At 37.3% G+C, this 13,766-nt stretch overlaps 2 protein-coding genes across 3 annotated transcripts in view; one reads left to right on the forward strand and one right to left on the reverse strand.

Annotated features, from left to right (window-relative positions):
* The window catches only part of LOC103156204 (caldesmon-like), a 12,327-nt gene extending 3,986 nt beyond the window's left edge, over positions 1-8,341 (forward strand). The window contains exons 2-6 of the mRNA XM_007578179.2: positions 3,695-3,804; positions 3,973-4,098; positions 4,489-4,595; positions 7,010-7,191; positions 7,271-8,341. Of these exons, the coding sequence (XP_007578241.1) occupies positions 3,695-3,804; positions 3,973-4,098; positions 4,489-4,595; positions 7,010-7,191; positions 7,271-7,432 (687 nt within the window). The 3' untranslated portion in view covers positions 7,433-8,341. The remainder of the gene's footprint in view (positions 1-3,694; positions 3,805-3,972; positions 4,099-4,488; positions 4,596-7,009; positions 7,192-7,270) is intronic.
* Positions 8,342-8,717: 376 nt separating this feature from the next.
* Positions 8,718-13,766, reverse strand: part of urp2 (urotensin II-related peptide) — a 27,318-nt gene continuing 22,269 nt past the window's right edge. For both annotated transcript variants that reach the window (XM_016664132.1, XM_016664131.1), the window contains exon 5: positions 8,718-10,414. In XM_016664132.1, coding sequence (XP_016519618.1) covers positions 10,383-10,414 — 32 coding nt within the window. In that variant the 3' untranslated portion in view covers positions 8,718-10,382. The remainder of the gene's footprint in view (positions 10,415-13,766) is intronic.

The raw sequence follows: 13,766 nt of genomic DNA on the forward strand, positions 1-13,766 counted from the left end.
GCTCTCTCTTCACCACGACGGACCGGTACAGACGCTGCACCAATCCGCCTGTCGATCTCCTGCTCCATTTTACCCTCATTGGTGAACAAGATCCTGAGATACTTAAACTCCTCCACTTGGGGAGGACCCAACTCCTCCCCGACCCAGAGAAGGCCCTCTACCCTTATTAAGCCTTATATTCTGGTACATATTAAACCAAACACTTTCAGACATGACACTAAACAGACACCCTAAGCTCAGCAGATTGGTATATGCAGTCCAGGTCAGCGATTGCATTTGCAATTTTGTTTGAGAAACAAAATAGTTTTACAAAAGCAATGCCAAACACAGAAGAGCCAGCTCATTGGTTCAAGGTCTACATCTCATCTACATTTCAAAGATGAGGGACACTCTTTAAAAAGCAGCAATGTAGAAAACTGTAGAAAGGAATTAAATTAGCCATCTATCTTCAATATGAAAAACTAAATTAAAACTGAGGAAGTGCCTTCCAACTTTATCTTTCTAACATCTACTCTGCATCCCTGACTTGTCTCAGGTGCTTTTACAGTTTTTACTTTGAGACAAATCAGCTCACATTTTGGCATTCATTTTCAAGAAATAAAAGCAAGTTAGGTGCTCTACTTAAGTATTTAGGATTGTCAAATCCTAGATGACTAAGAATCTACACCAACATTTGCAACTGCCACAACCCAGTAAAGGAATTGTGGCTAAAATTTGCAAATATTTGAGATCCCTTCTAAAAACACTAATAACTGTTGTTACAGTTCAGACACCATTAATATGTATTATAATGCACTGTGTTATTGCAGAAGCTAGCATTTACAGCGTTCTCTTTCCCCACTCATGGAGATACAACTAATCAATGACAAGAAAATCAATGATGTTCCTGGATTTGCTGCTTTGCAAACATCAGCCAATGACATGTCAACCAGCATCCCACCTATGCATTCCAGCTTCCATTTACTTTAGGTGAATAGGTTGATTTTCTGCGAATAATTTGGAGCTATGTTATAGAGCTATGAATCCATGACTGCTGAATCACAATAGATGAGGGTCTACTATACTTTTGGATTAGAACATGGCAGAATGCTAAAAAGTCATTTGGACATGAATACTCATGCAAAGCAGCAGACTGAATGGTGAACTGAAATACTTTCAGAGCTTGGTAGGCTGAAGAATTGAAAATACTTTTCTTAAACTAGTAGTTCTGGTTGGAGCCTACCACTATCAGAAGTCATGGCTTTCTATGGTTATCTATCGATAGCATCACAACATCTTTGACTGCCATCTTGAATGTAGACAAGCATGTCATAAAGCTCTTCCTGGAACCTAATTAAATTTAAAGAATGCAATCAAGCTATTTGCAATTCAAAGTATTGGGAGACTTATTTTATCTCCAACCACAAATCTGAGACAAACACTTTAAGCAAGAGATATCAAAAGATCTAGTAATACGAACTGAGGAATTTAGCTCCAACACCAGTTAGCATTTTTGTAAGAACACACACTTATAGGATTTGTGGCCCATGTACAGTATGTGTGTTTGACAGACTGCTTTCTTTATCCTATTAGACCAGTGCTGTTCTAATCCAACAGACAAGATAGCTTGCTTTACTTTGGCATGCAATCCTAGTGGTAAGGGACAGAATAGCACATTCTGTACAAAGACTTAGTTATTCTATAATGATGGAGAGTTTAGAGTTTTCCTCATCACCACAAAGCAGCTCATTCTGCTCTTCCATAGACCAGAAGCCTTGGAACAAGGGCATGAATTACAGAGGGAATTAGCAATGGTCCAACTCCACAATAAAGGGCATTTTGAACCATGCCTCAAATATTTGCACAACAAGCTTACACACCACGAGACCCCACATTCAAACAATAGCCTCTTTTATTAGGAGCTCTGGAACATTGACTGTAGGTAGATGAAAATGTTATGGAATGAGTTTGTGGACTGGATTTCACTGTGTTGGTTGTGTTTACAGGTCAAATCATCAATAATATGACAAGTTCTGATTCAAAATTGTCTCATCTAGTGATAACATCAGGGTTGTCTTTTTTTATTTCTGAGATAAAAACCTATGGCTTTGCAGTGTACTTGTGTTATTCTGCTCCCAACAGCAGGTTAATCTTCCCATTCTCACTCTTTAAGCTGATTAACCTGCTATTTGATGCTAAGGAGAACTGCTAACCACAAATACTCAATTTTACTGTATTCATGTTGAATGTATAAGACCTAAGGGCCTACTTCAGGCTCTTTTTACTAGGGGAGCACTGATTGTATTTTTTTGGCCAATCATTTAAGCGACGATTGTTAAGTGCAAACATGCAGACAAGACCTAGTGGGCCAGTTCATTAGTCAGAACTGTCTCACAACAGAGCAAAACAGGACAGTGGTTGATTTTTAGACCTTTGCTGAGACCGATAAGATCAAGGGATAAGATCCACTTCACATGTATTGGACACTTTTGGGAGATATCAGACAGTCTAGTAGCCTGTTGCAGCAGAAGCACAACTCTCCTGTCCATATGGACAGTATATATATATATATATATTGGAGTGGACAAGCCTTTCCTGTCTATTTCAAAATAAAATGATTTATTATATTTATTTGTATTGCACATTTCAGCACCAGGATAATTCAATGATGAAAACATAAAACAAGACTAATGTCAAAACAATGAAAAGTTGAATTACATGCTATAATTAATAATCTCCCAGTTGTAATTAATAATAATAATAATAATAATAAATGGGGTTTTAGCATTGACTTGAAGAAACTGAGTGTTTCAGTGTATTTGCAGTTTGCTGGAATCTTGATCTAAATTAGAGGAATATAAAAATTGAATGCTGCTTCTCCATGTTTGGATCTGATTCAAGCGATGAGGGTAAACTTGAATTAGAAATCCTCAGTGGTCTGGATGGTTGATACAGTAACAGATCCTTAATGTATTTTGGTGCTAAGCCATTCAGTGCTTTATTTCCTAACAAGTATTGTAAAGCCTAGCCAGAGGGAGCCAGTGTAAACACATTGGAGTGATACGCTCTTATTTTCCTAGTTTTAGTTACAACACAAGCAGCAGAGCTCTGAATCCACAACAGTTATCTAATTGACTTTTTATGCTGCCTGGTGACGACACTGTTGCAGTAATCAAACCGACTAAATATAAAAGTTTCTCAAGATCTTGTTGGAACATTAGTCTTTTAATTCTGGAAATGTACTTCAGGTGATAAAAAGGCCAACTTTGTCATTGGCTTTATGTGTCTCTGGGCATCCAGGTCTGAGTCAATCACACAACATCCAGATTCAAAGCAGAACTGGCCACTGGGCATGCTGGACAATGGACGGACATTCCCCAGGTATGCCTGGGATGAATTTGGGGGATGTAGAAAAAATGCAAAAGGCTAAAAAGTCTTCAAGCAAAATGTAAAACCCTAACCCACTTGTTTGCCACCTCACTCTACATTCCTTTGTTCACCCTTTCTCACACACAGTTTTTGCCTTGGGGCAGTCTAACAAAACCAACTTCAGGAAGTCCTTAAATTTAAGTTCATCCAGCTGTGAGAAATATTACCCTGCTGATTAATTGCCAATCCTATACCCAATTGTCTCTACAGGATCCCAGGGGGCTGATGCCTTCTTATTATGAAGAATATGTAAAAAATGAAAGTATTTTTGTATGCATGTGTTTAGGCAGGAAGTGATGGAGAGAGCATCGGAAACTGTCCTTTTTCTCAGAGAATCTTCATGATCTTACTGCTGAAAGGAGTCATCTTTACTGTCACCACAGTGGATGTTAAGAGGTAACTTCTTGTCGTCATCTTTTCACATTGATAGTGTAAGCATTTAAAGTTTGTTTTCTTAATTTCTTTGTGGCAGATGTGAAGAATAATCCTTTGAAAAAACATGCATGTGTAAAAAGTTGTTCTTGCATTTTTACACTATTGTTCATGTTTAATGTGTACCTTCAGAAAGCCAGCAAACCTACAGGACCTCGCTCCAGGGATCAATCCTCCTTTCATGACATTTGATGGTGAGGTCAAGGTTGATGTTAACAAGATAGAGGAGTTCCTGGAGGAGAAACTGACTCCACCACGGTATACCCACACACAGACATATAAGTCTGTCATCACAAGGACTGTGCATTGACTTCCTTTTGTTTCTGTAGCCAAACCCTGACCAGTACCCTAAACCTAACCACTACCACTGCATATCTAACTCTACACCTAACCTAAACTCAATTCATACCTTACTCCTAAAGCTAACCCTTAACCCAAAAACAACACTTCTTTGTATGGGGCCCAGTCCTTGGGTTATGGAGCATTGGGTCCTCACAACATACTATTTATTGGAAAAATTGGCTTCACAAGGTGAGAAGTGCTAAAACATGCACAGGCTACATTTATGCCCACTTAGCTCACTACTTATGCTGCCAAAATATATTGGCACACAGCTTATTCAGCTCTTTTTGTTTCTTGAAAATACAGGTACCCCAGACTGGCTCCCAAACATCCTGAAGCCAACACAGCAGGAATTGACATCTTTGCCAAGTTTTCTGCCTATATCAAAAACCCAAGAAGAGACACACATGATGGTAAGACAGAAATTATATGGTTTGGACAAGAAACTCTTGTTTTACCGTTGGTCTCATCCTCTGCATCTGTGCTTAGAGTAGCCACTCTAAGCACAGAGGTACCACATGAGGGTGCAAAGCAGCACCCTCATGTGGTACAGATGTAGTGGTGCAGTCTTTTGGCTTAGTAAAAGCCAAAAGATAAGTAAGTTTTTGATTTGGTGTGGGAATGAACTATTGTTTTAGGGGCCTGCCCATATGCATTGCTATGGGCAGGCCCCTAAAACAATAGTCACTGCCTCCATACATTGCATGGCAGGCACCTGTTGTTCTACACCCAATAGAATGTCTCTTTATTATTATAGATTATTTATTTTTCTTCCGTCACCGTTAGTGCGGCTCGTACCGCTGCGTGTACCCCCACAAAAGTGGTATCAAATCGTGCGGCTCTATGCCGAGAAGGGAGCTATTATTTTTAGTGGGATTCTGAGATAAAATGACGACATAAATTGAGAAAAACGAGAAAAGTTTAGACTGAGTGTCTCACAGAATCACTAAGATTTCTCTATGAAACACACACACAGCACAGTGGAGGTCTGACTCCAAAACTCTTTTGAAGTCCCCCTCACAGGCACAAATATTGGCCTATTGATCTCAAAGTTGGTCATGACATAGATACACATGCCTGCTCCCGTAAAATGTTTTCAAAATTTTCCTAGGGCTTATGGTTTTTTGTCAGGGTCCTGGAGACCGACGCTGGGTGTCTCACAAGTATAGAAACCAGCATCCTGTCTAACAGAGAGAGCCAGCCCAGATGCAGATAATTAATTACCATAGCAACGGGTCCTAGACAGAGGCAGTGAGTAGTCTCACATCGCTGAATCAGATCTCACAATGCATTGTGGGAAGAATACATATCTCCTGTGACTATTCATGTTTTGCTTACATAAAATTATTACTTCTCTGAGTGTAAATTAAAATCCTTAGTATGAAATTTTATTTTTTTTTAGAAATAAAGAATTACCAACTTTCTTCATGTTTTTAAATTTAAACCATGAGTGAGAATAAAATGTGCGAAGCTTATAGTCGTCTCGGACCCTATTTTACTTACCTGAGATTTAGCAGTTACATTTCAATTGTTTGTCAGGTCATTTATATCCCTATGATATTCTTGATAATACTTTGAGATATGTATGTTAGACCAGCATGGATCTATTTACCAGGACAAATCTAAAATGCTGGGTTTAAAATGATGGGCACACTTTGGCAGGCCCCTTAAAATTTCTGCAGGAATTTTCTAGTTGATGGTATTGTTCATTTTCTCAGACTTTCAGGTTTTGTTATTACCAATTAACATCATTTGTAAGATGTTCTTTAAAGTTGTGATGATTATTACACTGATACAGTGCAGGAATTATAAAGGTTCATATTATTTTAGTAATATTTTTAGCACAGCAGAATACAATTCCCAGCAGAAGAATTACCTGTGTCTATGGACATTTTCAGTGAACATACAGTTGTGATGGCCATAATGGTATTTCACCTCCTAATTTTGATCAGGAGAATCTTATCTGATGCCGTCTTAATAATTGCTTGCTGTATAAATTTCTAACCCTTTTTATCTCTTATGAACAAGATCTTCAATTTTATTTGATTGAGATTTAATGACACATCAGCAAAAAGCAGTGCATCATCTAAAATCTCCATATGTGTGATTTTAGCTCCATATTTAGCTGTCATTGATGCCCATACTAGAGCAAATCAAATAAAATAAAATTTTATTTGTATAGCACATTTCAACAGCAAGGCATTTCAAAGTGCTTTGCATAATTAAAAACAAAAACACAGAGTCATGTGATATTGAATAAAAAAATAAATAAATAAAAAAATGAAAATAAATAAATTAAATAAAAATTAAAAGACATTAAAACCCGCACCCCTTTTCTAACCCTTTAGAACTTTAGTTAAAACACCATTTAACTGGGACTCTAACCCTACGGTACTTTAGTTGAAACGCTGTCAACTTTGACTTGAACCCTTTACAAACTAGCCAGTGTATCAGATAGCACTGCAGCTAGCAGGGGAGGCAGGGAGAGATGATCAGTGCCAAATAAGATTTTGATTGACAGCGCTAAGACCCTCCTCCTGGTTATTTATAGTTAGCACTGTGAGCACTTGGAGAAGGCAGAGGAGCTCGGTTTTTCCACGTTATCTGTCTGATACCATACGGTCACAGAATAGTGACAGTGTCAACAAATGTGTAAACTATATTTTTTTTATCAGTTATGTACTGCAGCTTTAAATGTTGAAAGGAAGTTGTTGTTTTTGCTTTTGCTTCCAGTTTGCAAAATGAAGACAATGTATGAATGAAAAAAAATCTACTTGATCTATTTTTATGCTTCAGACTTTTTCTTTCTGTCCCCCTGTAATGAAAGCCTTAGAGAAAGCCTTGCTAAAGTCTCTCCGTCGTCTTGATGACTTCCTGAGGACGCCCCTGTCTGAGGAGATTGATGCAGATGCAGTTGGAGACCTGCCTGAGTCCACCAGAAGCTTCCTGGATGGGCCTGAACTCACCCTTGCAGACTGTAACCTTCTACCTAAGCTACATATTCTAAAGGTTTGGTCATTAAAGTTCATTCTCTTCACTGGAGATTGTGTGACCTGTTATGCTCATTATTCTCTTGTTTCTTCATCAGGTTGTAGTGAAGAAATACCGTGGACTTGACATCCCTGCAGAAATGACTGGTGTGTGGAGATATTTGACCTGTGCCTACTTAAGGAAAGAGTTCACCAGCACTTGCCCTGCAGAACGGGAGACTGAGTTTGCCTACCTGGACGTTGCAAAACTAATTAAATAGAAGTGGGAAAAGGAGATGTTGGTTTGGAGAAATAAACTGCCCAATTAAAAGAAATCAAAAGTCATTTTTCCTACTAGAAGGAAAAGAGAACGTGGAAAACTTCAAATGCAAGTTCTGCAATGAGCTAGTTCGAATGTTTAGGGTCAAGATGAGGGGGAGGAAAGTCAGATTATAACCAAACAAGATCCAATGTGAATTTTTAGTTTTTATAGACAGACAGAGACTTACTAAAAAAATATTTGGTATGATTTGGTCTTTGTGCACTCACCGGTTGGGATGCATGTTTGAGAACATTTTTCAAGTGATGTTTCTTTATTCTCACATGATGGCAGAGCCACATTTACAGTAAAATCACTGCATGATATATAACTTACAACAAAAAATGAACATCACAAACAATGAAATGAAACACGTTATACTGTAATCACAAGTCAAGGCCTTGGTCTTTAAACATCTGGTGTCCTTATGTTTTTCTTCACAGTTTCTTATTTCTTATGACTGTGAGTACAGTGGAGCTCATCTATTATTAGTTCAGTATACTCATAGATTGATCTGTTGTCAGATTTTTTCATGAAACATATATTTAAGTGTTTTGTTTTGTAAAATGTTTTAAAGAAAATGCAGGTTGGTCGGTTGAAATGTGTCTTGACACACTATTGGCTGGTGTTTGCAAAGCAACCCATCCAGGAGTTCAGTTCATTTTCTGCTGCTGATTAGCTGTACCGTTAAGAGAGACTTTATCTTTGCAGTAGTGCTAAGGTAGAGTTCACTGTGCATAATTTTAAGGTGTATTAAGATATATTTGGTGTTTGAAATATTAAAATAGGGAGCTTTGGGCATTTTTGGGAATTGGGAGACTTGAGTATTTATAGATTTGGTGTAGAAATGCAAATAAAAATCCCTTTCCACTCACTAGTAGTTTCAACATTGTGAATTTCTCTTAAGCCCGAGTTAGCTCTTATCAGAACACTGTTAAGTGTTAAATAAAATATATTTTGTACACAATTTATTTGATAAAAGTGACTGTTTCTGCATGATAGCTAAAATAAAGCCACAAACATGCTTGTAGCCAAATGAAAATGGAAAATTCAGTAGAAATTAAAGAGGAATACAAGCGTCTTTATATGATATGCCTCTATATAAAAAAATGACATCAGCAATAAAAATAACTCCACCTAGAATTATTCTTCCTGAATTTATTTTTTAATTTTTTATGACAAAAGTACAATCTGAAATCTGTCCAATCTATTGCTGCAGTTAAAGCTTAAGTTATTAAAACTCTCATTATATAAGTCAATTAAACATATGACAAGTGTAGCATTTGTTACTAATATTCATTTTGTCCTAAATACTTTTGATGTCCAGCAGAGGGCTCAGTCAATTTGCCTCTTTCCCAGTTTCTGCTCCTACCTTGTCCTCACCCCACCTAAACCACCAGGTTAACTTTATGTCTTGAGTATTGTCAAGAACAGAGAAGACAAGTCAAAATGTTTGGTTCTCTGGTACATTCCCCCACACGAATCCTGACATCACCCCCAGGTATCAGAGCCTCTTTGAAGTGCCTGGTCAAACTTTATTTTTCTCGGGAATGTACCCACATTAGTGCAGAAAGTCTGTTGTGAAGACCTTAATGACCAGTGCTTCATCAACCTCCACCAGTATCAAGAGGGATTTTCCAAAAGACTTGATGCAGTTTACCACACTGCATCATGTAAATACAGTAATAACACATTGTGATGCATTCTCATTAATGTGTGGTCCTGTGGTCTCATTTTCTTCATTCTCCTGTTCTGGCTCCAACACGTAAGGTTCGATAGACAAGTCTTTCGTTCTTGACATCTTTAATGAACTTGGGAATAATCGTATTACTGCTATCAAACTACAAAAATGTCCAAAAAAGTTTGAGAAACTGATTTAAAAGCATTTTATGTCCATTTATTCAACTATAAAACTGTTGACCAATCAGGAAAAAGGAAAACTCTGTCATACTTTTATACTTTGTCTAAAATGCAACTAGTCAGCTTTGTTTACAACTGGATGGTGGAATTACAGTCAAATCTTGCAATGTTTTTCAGCGTTTACAATAAAAACTCTTTCCGTTGCAGTGTGAATTGTATGCTTGTTTGATCCAATGGGATATCCCGAACATGCAGGAAAGGAAAAGAACAAAGTTCTGAACGGGCATCACTGAATGTGTTTTATTTTGTTCCAGTTTGCAAATCAAACTTTTGGATTTAAACTCTACAAAATACTCCAAAAGGGCAACTTTTTATACAGCAACATCAGTTTTAATAAGCATGAAACTTTGAATCAAACTGACGGTGAAACTACAGAAAGCTGATGACATTTTTCATACTTCATCACCATGGCTGCTGTTTGTCATGCAACAGATGAATTTTACTTTAAACATGGCACAAACACAAAACTGACATATGCCCATCCTTTAACAGAATGTGGTTTACAAAGCTATCTGTTCATGTGCCCAGACCACAAGCACACATCGTCTGGTTTTGATTGGTCAGTCTTGTTAATAAATGAGTAAATGAAAAGGGCCAAGTCAAGGCTGGCGCCAGCCTGAGGGTAGACATGGTGCTTTCTGAAGCCCGGCAACAGTCTCCTAGCACAAGTCAGAGAAAAGACACAGCAGAGGAAAGGATACATTCACAATTTCAAATGCAGTCAACTTATTGTTGTAGCAGGTATTCTGTTTGCACTATTGATAACCTCTATGTAACCATTTCTTTACTGTAAAATAACCAGTTTAACCTTACACTGCTCATTCAAAGTTCTTGATAATGAAACAGGAACAGAACAAGAAAAGAGAACTGTTTGTGGTTGGCTCTGTTGGGATAGATGGCTGAGTTGATGATTAGTTGAGAAGATATCACCGATAGGAAGATCAGATATAGGTGACTAGTGGGGAGTGGTCACCAGTGTTCACTGGGAGACTTCAGTTCTGGGAACAGTACTTCCAGAAACACACTGTGAACAGAAGACAAGATAGGTTAGACTGTAACCAACATTTCTGCCTGTAACCATTAGACTTTACAATGCTCAAGTCTGGGTATCTTAAATCAAATTTTCTCTGCACTCATTTATTGATTAACATATTTTCATATACATGCTTGTTAATTAATTAATTAATTTAGTACTGTAATTATTTCTCAAATGATTCGAGTATCTTGATTATTAAAAATCCTCGAAGAAAATGTATTCGCCTCGAAGCCTTGTTAAATTATGTTTTATGATTTAGCACCATGTACTGACCGGGTCATTATTTGCATTGTGCAGCGCTCTCACTTCCGCCTATGAGTTGTTGAGGAAAGCCAAGTGTTAGCAACATGTTTTCGGGGACCAATAAGTATCCTTAAAATGACTGGCGCGATGCCTGGATACGGCAGGCTTTCGTCTCCCAGAGCTGCTGCCTGGTGGCGAGAAAGAGCGCAGCTTATACAGGTCAGTGGATAGACTGAACACTGTGGGCGACTGCGCTACAGATTATTAACTAAATGTAGCTTTACGGACGAACCGGAAAATAAATTTCATATCATCCCGGTCTCAACAAATGTGTGGCGGAGGCATCGTGGCGGCACACAGCTGGTAGATGAGTTTCTGTGTGTGATGAGCGAAGGTGTGAAATCCCATCGCTAACCTGAGCACAAAAGCTATGAATGGCTGGGAAAGGTGAGAGTTCATCTATTAAATAGACTGAAGATGAATACAACAAAAACTGGAGTATAGAAATTTTTCATAAGTGTATTTGTGAGCCTGCCTCTTTATTATTAAATTGAATATAATTGTAATTTTTTATATANATAAGTGTATTTGTGAGCCTGCCTCTTTATTATTAAATTGAATATAATTGTAATTTTTTATATAACTTTCATTCAGGTTAACTTAGAAAGTGAGCTATTATTGTTACAGGTTAATTGTTAGAGAAACTCAAATGTGAAAAATTGGACTGATGCTGACATACTATAGTAACAGAGCTGTTATTTTAGATTTACCAATATTTTATTTTATCTGATTATTCAATTAGTCAAGTAATCAGTTAAGAAGTTATAATCAGTAAGCATAATCAATAGAATACTCGATTACTAAAATATTCATTTACAGCAATCTTAAATTATTTATATTCAGTCTCATTGAACAACTTAAATCACGCTTTCATCTCATGGTTATATTTGTATTATTAATATTCAACACCTTGGATAAAGTAGCTTGTCAATAAACAATTTCCCCTTGGGGATCAATAAAGTATATTCTACTCTATAGCTGTTTCAATTCAGGTCAGTTTAAATCAATTTAAAACATTTCTTTTATCTCAGCATAGAATGATATGTTGTTGTAACTCATATCTGTTGTGTTCTGTGTTTTCTGTGTAGTAATTTTTGAGGTTTTCTGTGTTTAGTCCTGTTCCTGTCCTGTCTTCCCTGTTGATTGCTCCCAGCTGTGTCTAGTTCCCTGATTACCCTCCTTGTGTATTTAACCCCACCTGTTGTCTCTGTCCTTTGTCGGGTCCTCATCAATGTTACGTCCGTTGTCCGTCGTAAGTCATTTGTCGTTTGTCTGCGCGCCATCACAGTCGAACTGTTAAGTCCTGTGTTGGTTTGTTCTTGTATTCAGTCTTCAATGTTTTCAGTTGCTACTGGTAATTAGCTGTGAGCTAACATTTCTGCTGTGCTGCCTGACCTGAACTGTTTGAGCATCTTTATTAAATTCATCATCATCTTTCAACTGGTTCCTCTGAGTTCATTCTCCCCACCACACACCGCTACATCATGACAATATCATCCAAGTATCTTCAAAGAGTCAGATGATTATGCTCTGAGCAGGAATGCTCTCTGATAGCAGTGAGTCTCAAAAAAAAAAAAAATCTGAAGAGGCCTCCAGCTAAAAATTGTTGCTGTATGACAGTTTTATGACTGTCAATTATGACAGCTCAATTTCAAGACAGCAGGGAAATATATTCCACAACATGTGCTGGATGTCACCACCAGTTGTTAGCAAACATTGTTTAATCCATCTCATTTGCTTTTGCTGCTCCTGTTTAAATATCTGTCTGACCGTATGGTTAAAAAGTTGAGGAGAACGACGGGGATATGACCCATTATGACAGAAGGAAGAGATCAATTGAACTTCCTCCTTCTATCTCTGGCTACTGGCCCTTCTTTGCAGCCATTGAAGCTGCTATAATAACTGTTGTGTTATTTGGGATCATAGTTAATGTTTTATTTGAGATTTTGAGATGTTGAATTTAGCTGCTCCTAGTTGTAAAACCAACACATTGTTCCCATGGTTATGCATCATAACAACTGTCCAAATATAAAATAATTTGAGCAAAACCCTTCAGCTACACAGAATTCAAAACCACAGCAAATATTTGTCCAAACATGCAATGACTCAACCAAATAAATTTTGAGCAAAAGCCTACAAAAAGAACAAATCAAAACTAAAAAAATATAGAATTACATTGTAGCATGGTGGGGTAGCTGTGCTATGTTAGATTTGACTTAAAGGTGCAGACATATTTGAAAATATTGTATTTTGCTTTTAGACTTAGACTTATTTAATTGTTGATGCACAAAGACATAATAGTGAAATCGGCAACAAAATGTCACTGCTTGGCCACCAGAGCACAGAAAAAAAAAAACCCAGAAAAATTACAAGTGTGTTTAAATACATAAATATACCAATAACAATATATTGCTAAATATATGTAACTTAGCATTTTCAGACAGTCTTAGTGAGGGGAGTATTAGTGTTGAGCAATTTCACTCTAATCTCCCATTTTAGCTATTAACTATTCACTATAGTATTCACCATTAAGCTAATAAGATTAGATGCTACATAATGCTGAGTTAATAAGAGGGATACCAGAATTTAACCCAGTTTAACCCTCCTGTGGTCTTAAGAGACAGGGTCCATTGGAGGGTCCACAGTAGCCCTGCGCATTATTACAAAGGTTTTCTTTTGTGTGGTTTCAGGAACTGGCAGTCTGACGGAACAACCCCACTCTTCCCTGCTGTCCAACCATGACAGCATCATGACCATCATACTAAGACTGTCAGAAGATTAAAATAGGGTAACACTTTATTTGAAGGGGGTTGAATAAGACTGTCATGACACTGTCATAAACATGACATACCACCTGTCATGAACATCAATAAGTCTTCATGAATAGTTATGACTGTTGTCATAAAGTGTCATTCGGTAAATTATGACACTTTTAATACAAAGTTGACATTATTCAAAACACAGTCAATGTTATTTTCTCAAAGAAAATGTAAAGTTAATAAGACACATACCTTATAAGTATTAGGTATCAAACTTC

Source organism: Poecilia formosa, unplaced genomic scaffold (genome assembly GCF_000485575.1).
Source record: "Poecilia formosa unplaced genomic scaffold, Poecilia_formosa-5.1.2 Scaffold469, whole genome shotgun sequence".
Lineage (NCBI taxonomy): Eukaryota > Metazoa > Chordata > Actinopteri > Cyprinodontiformes > Poeciliidae > Poecilia > Poecilia formosa.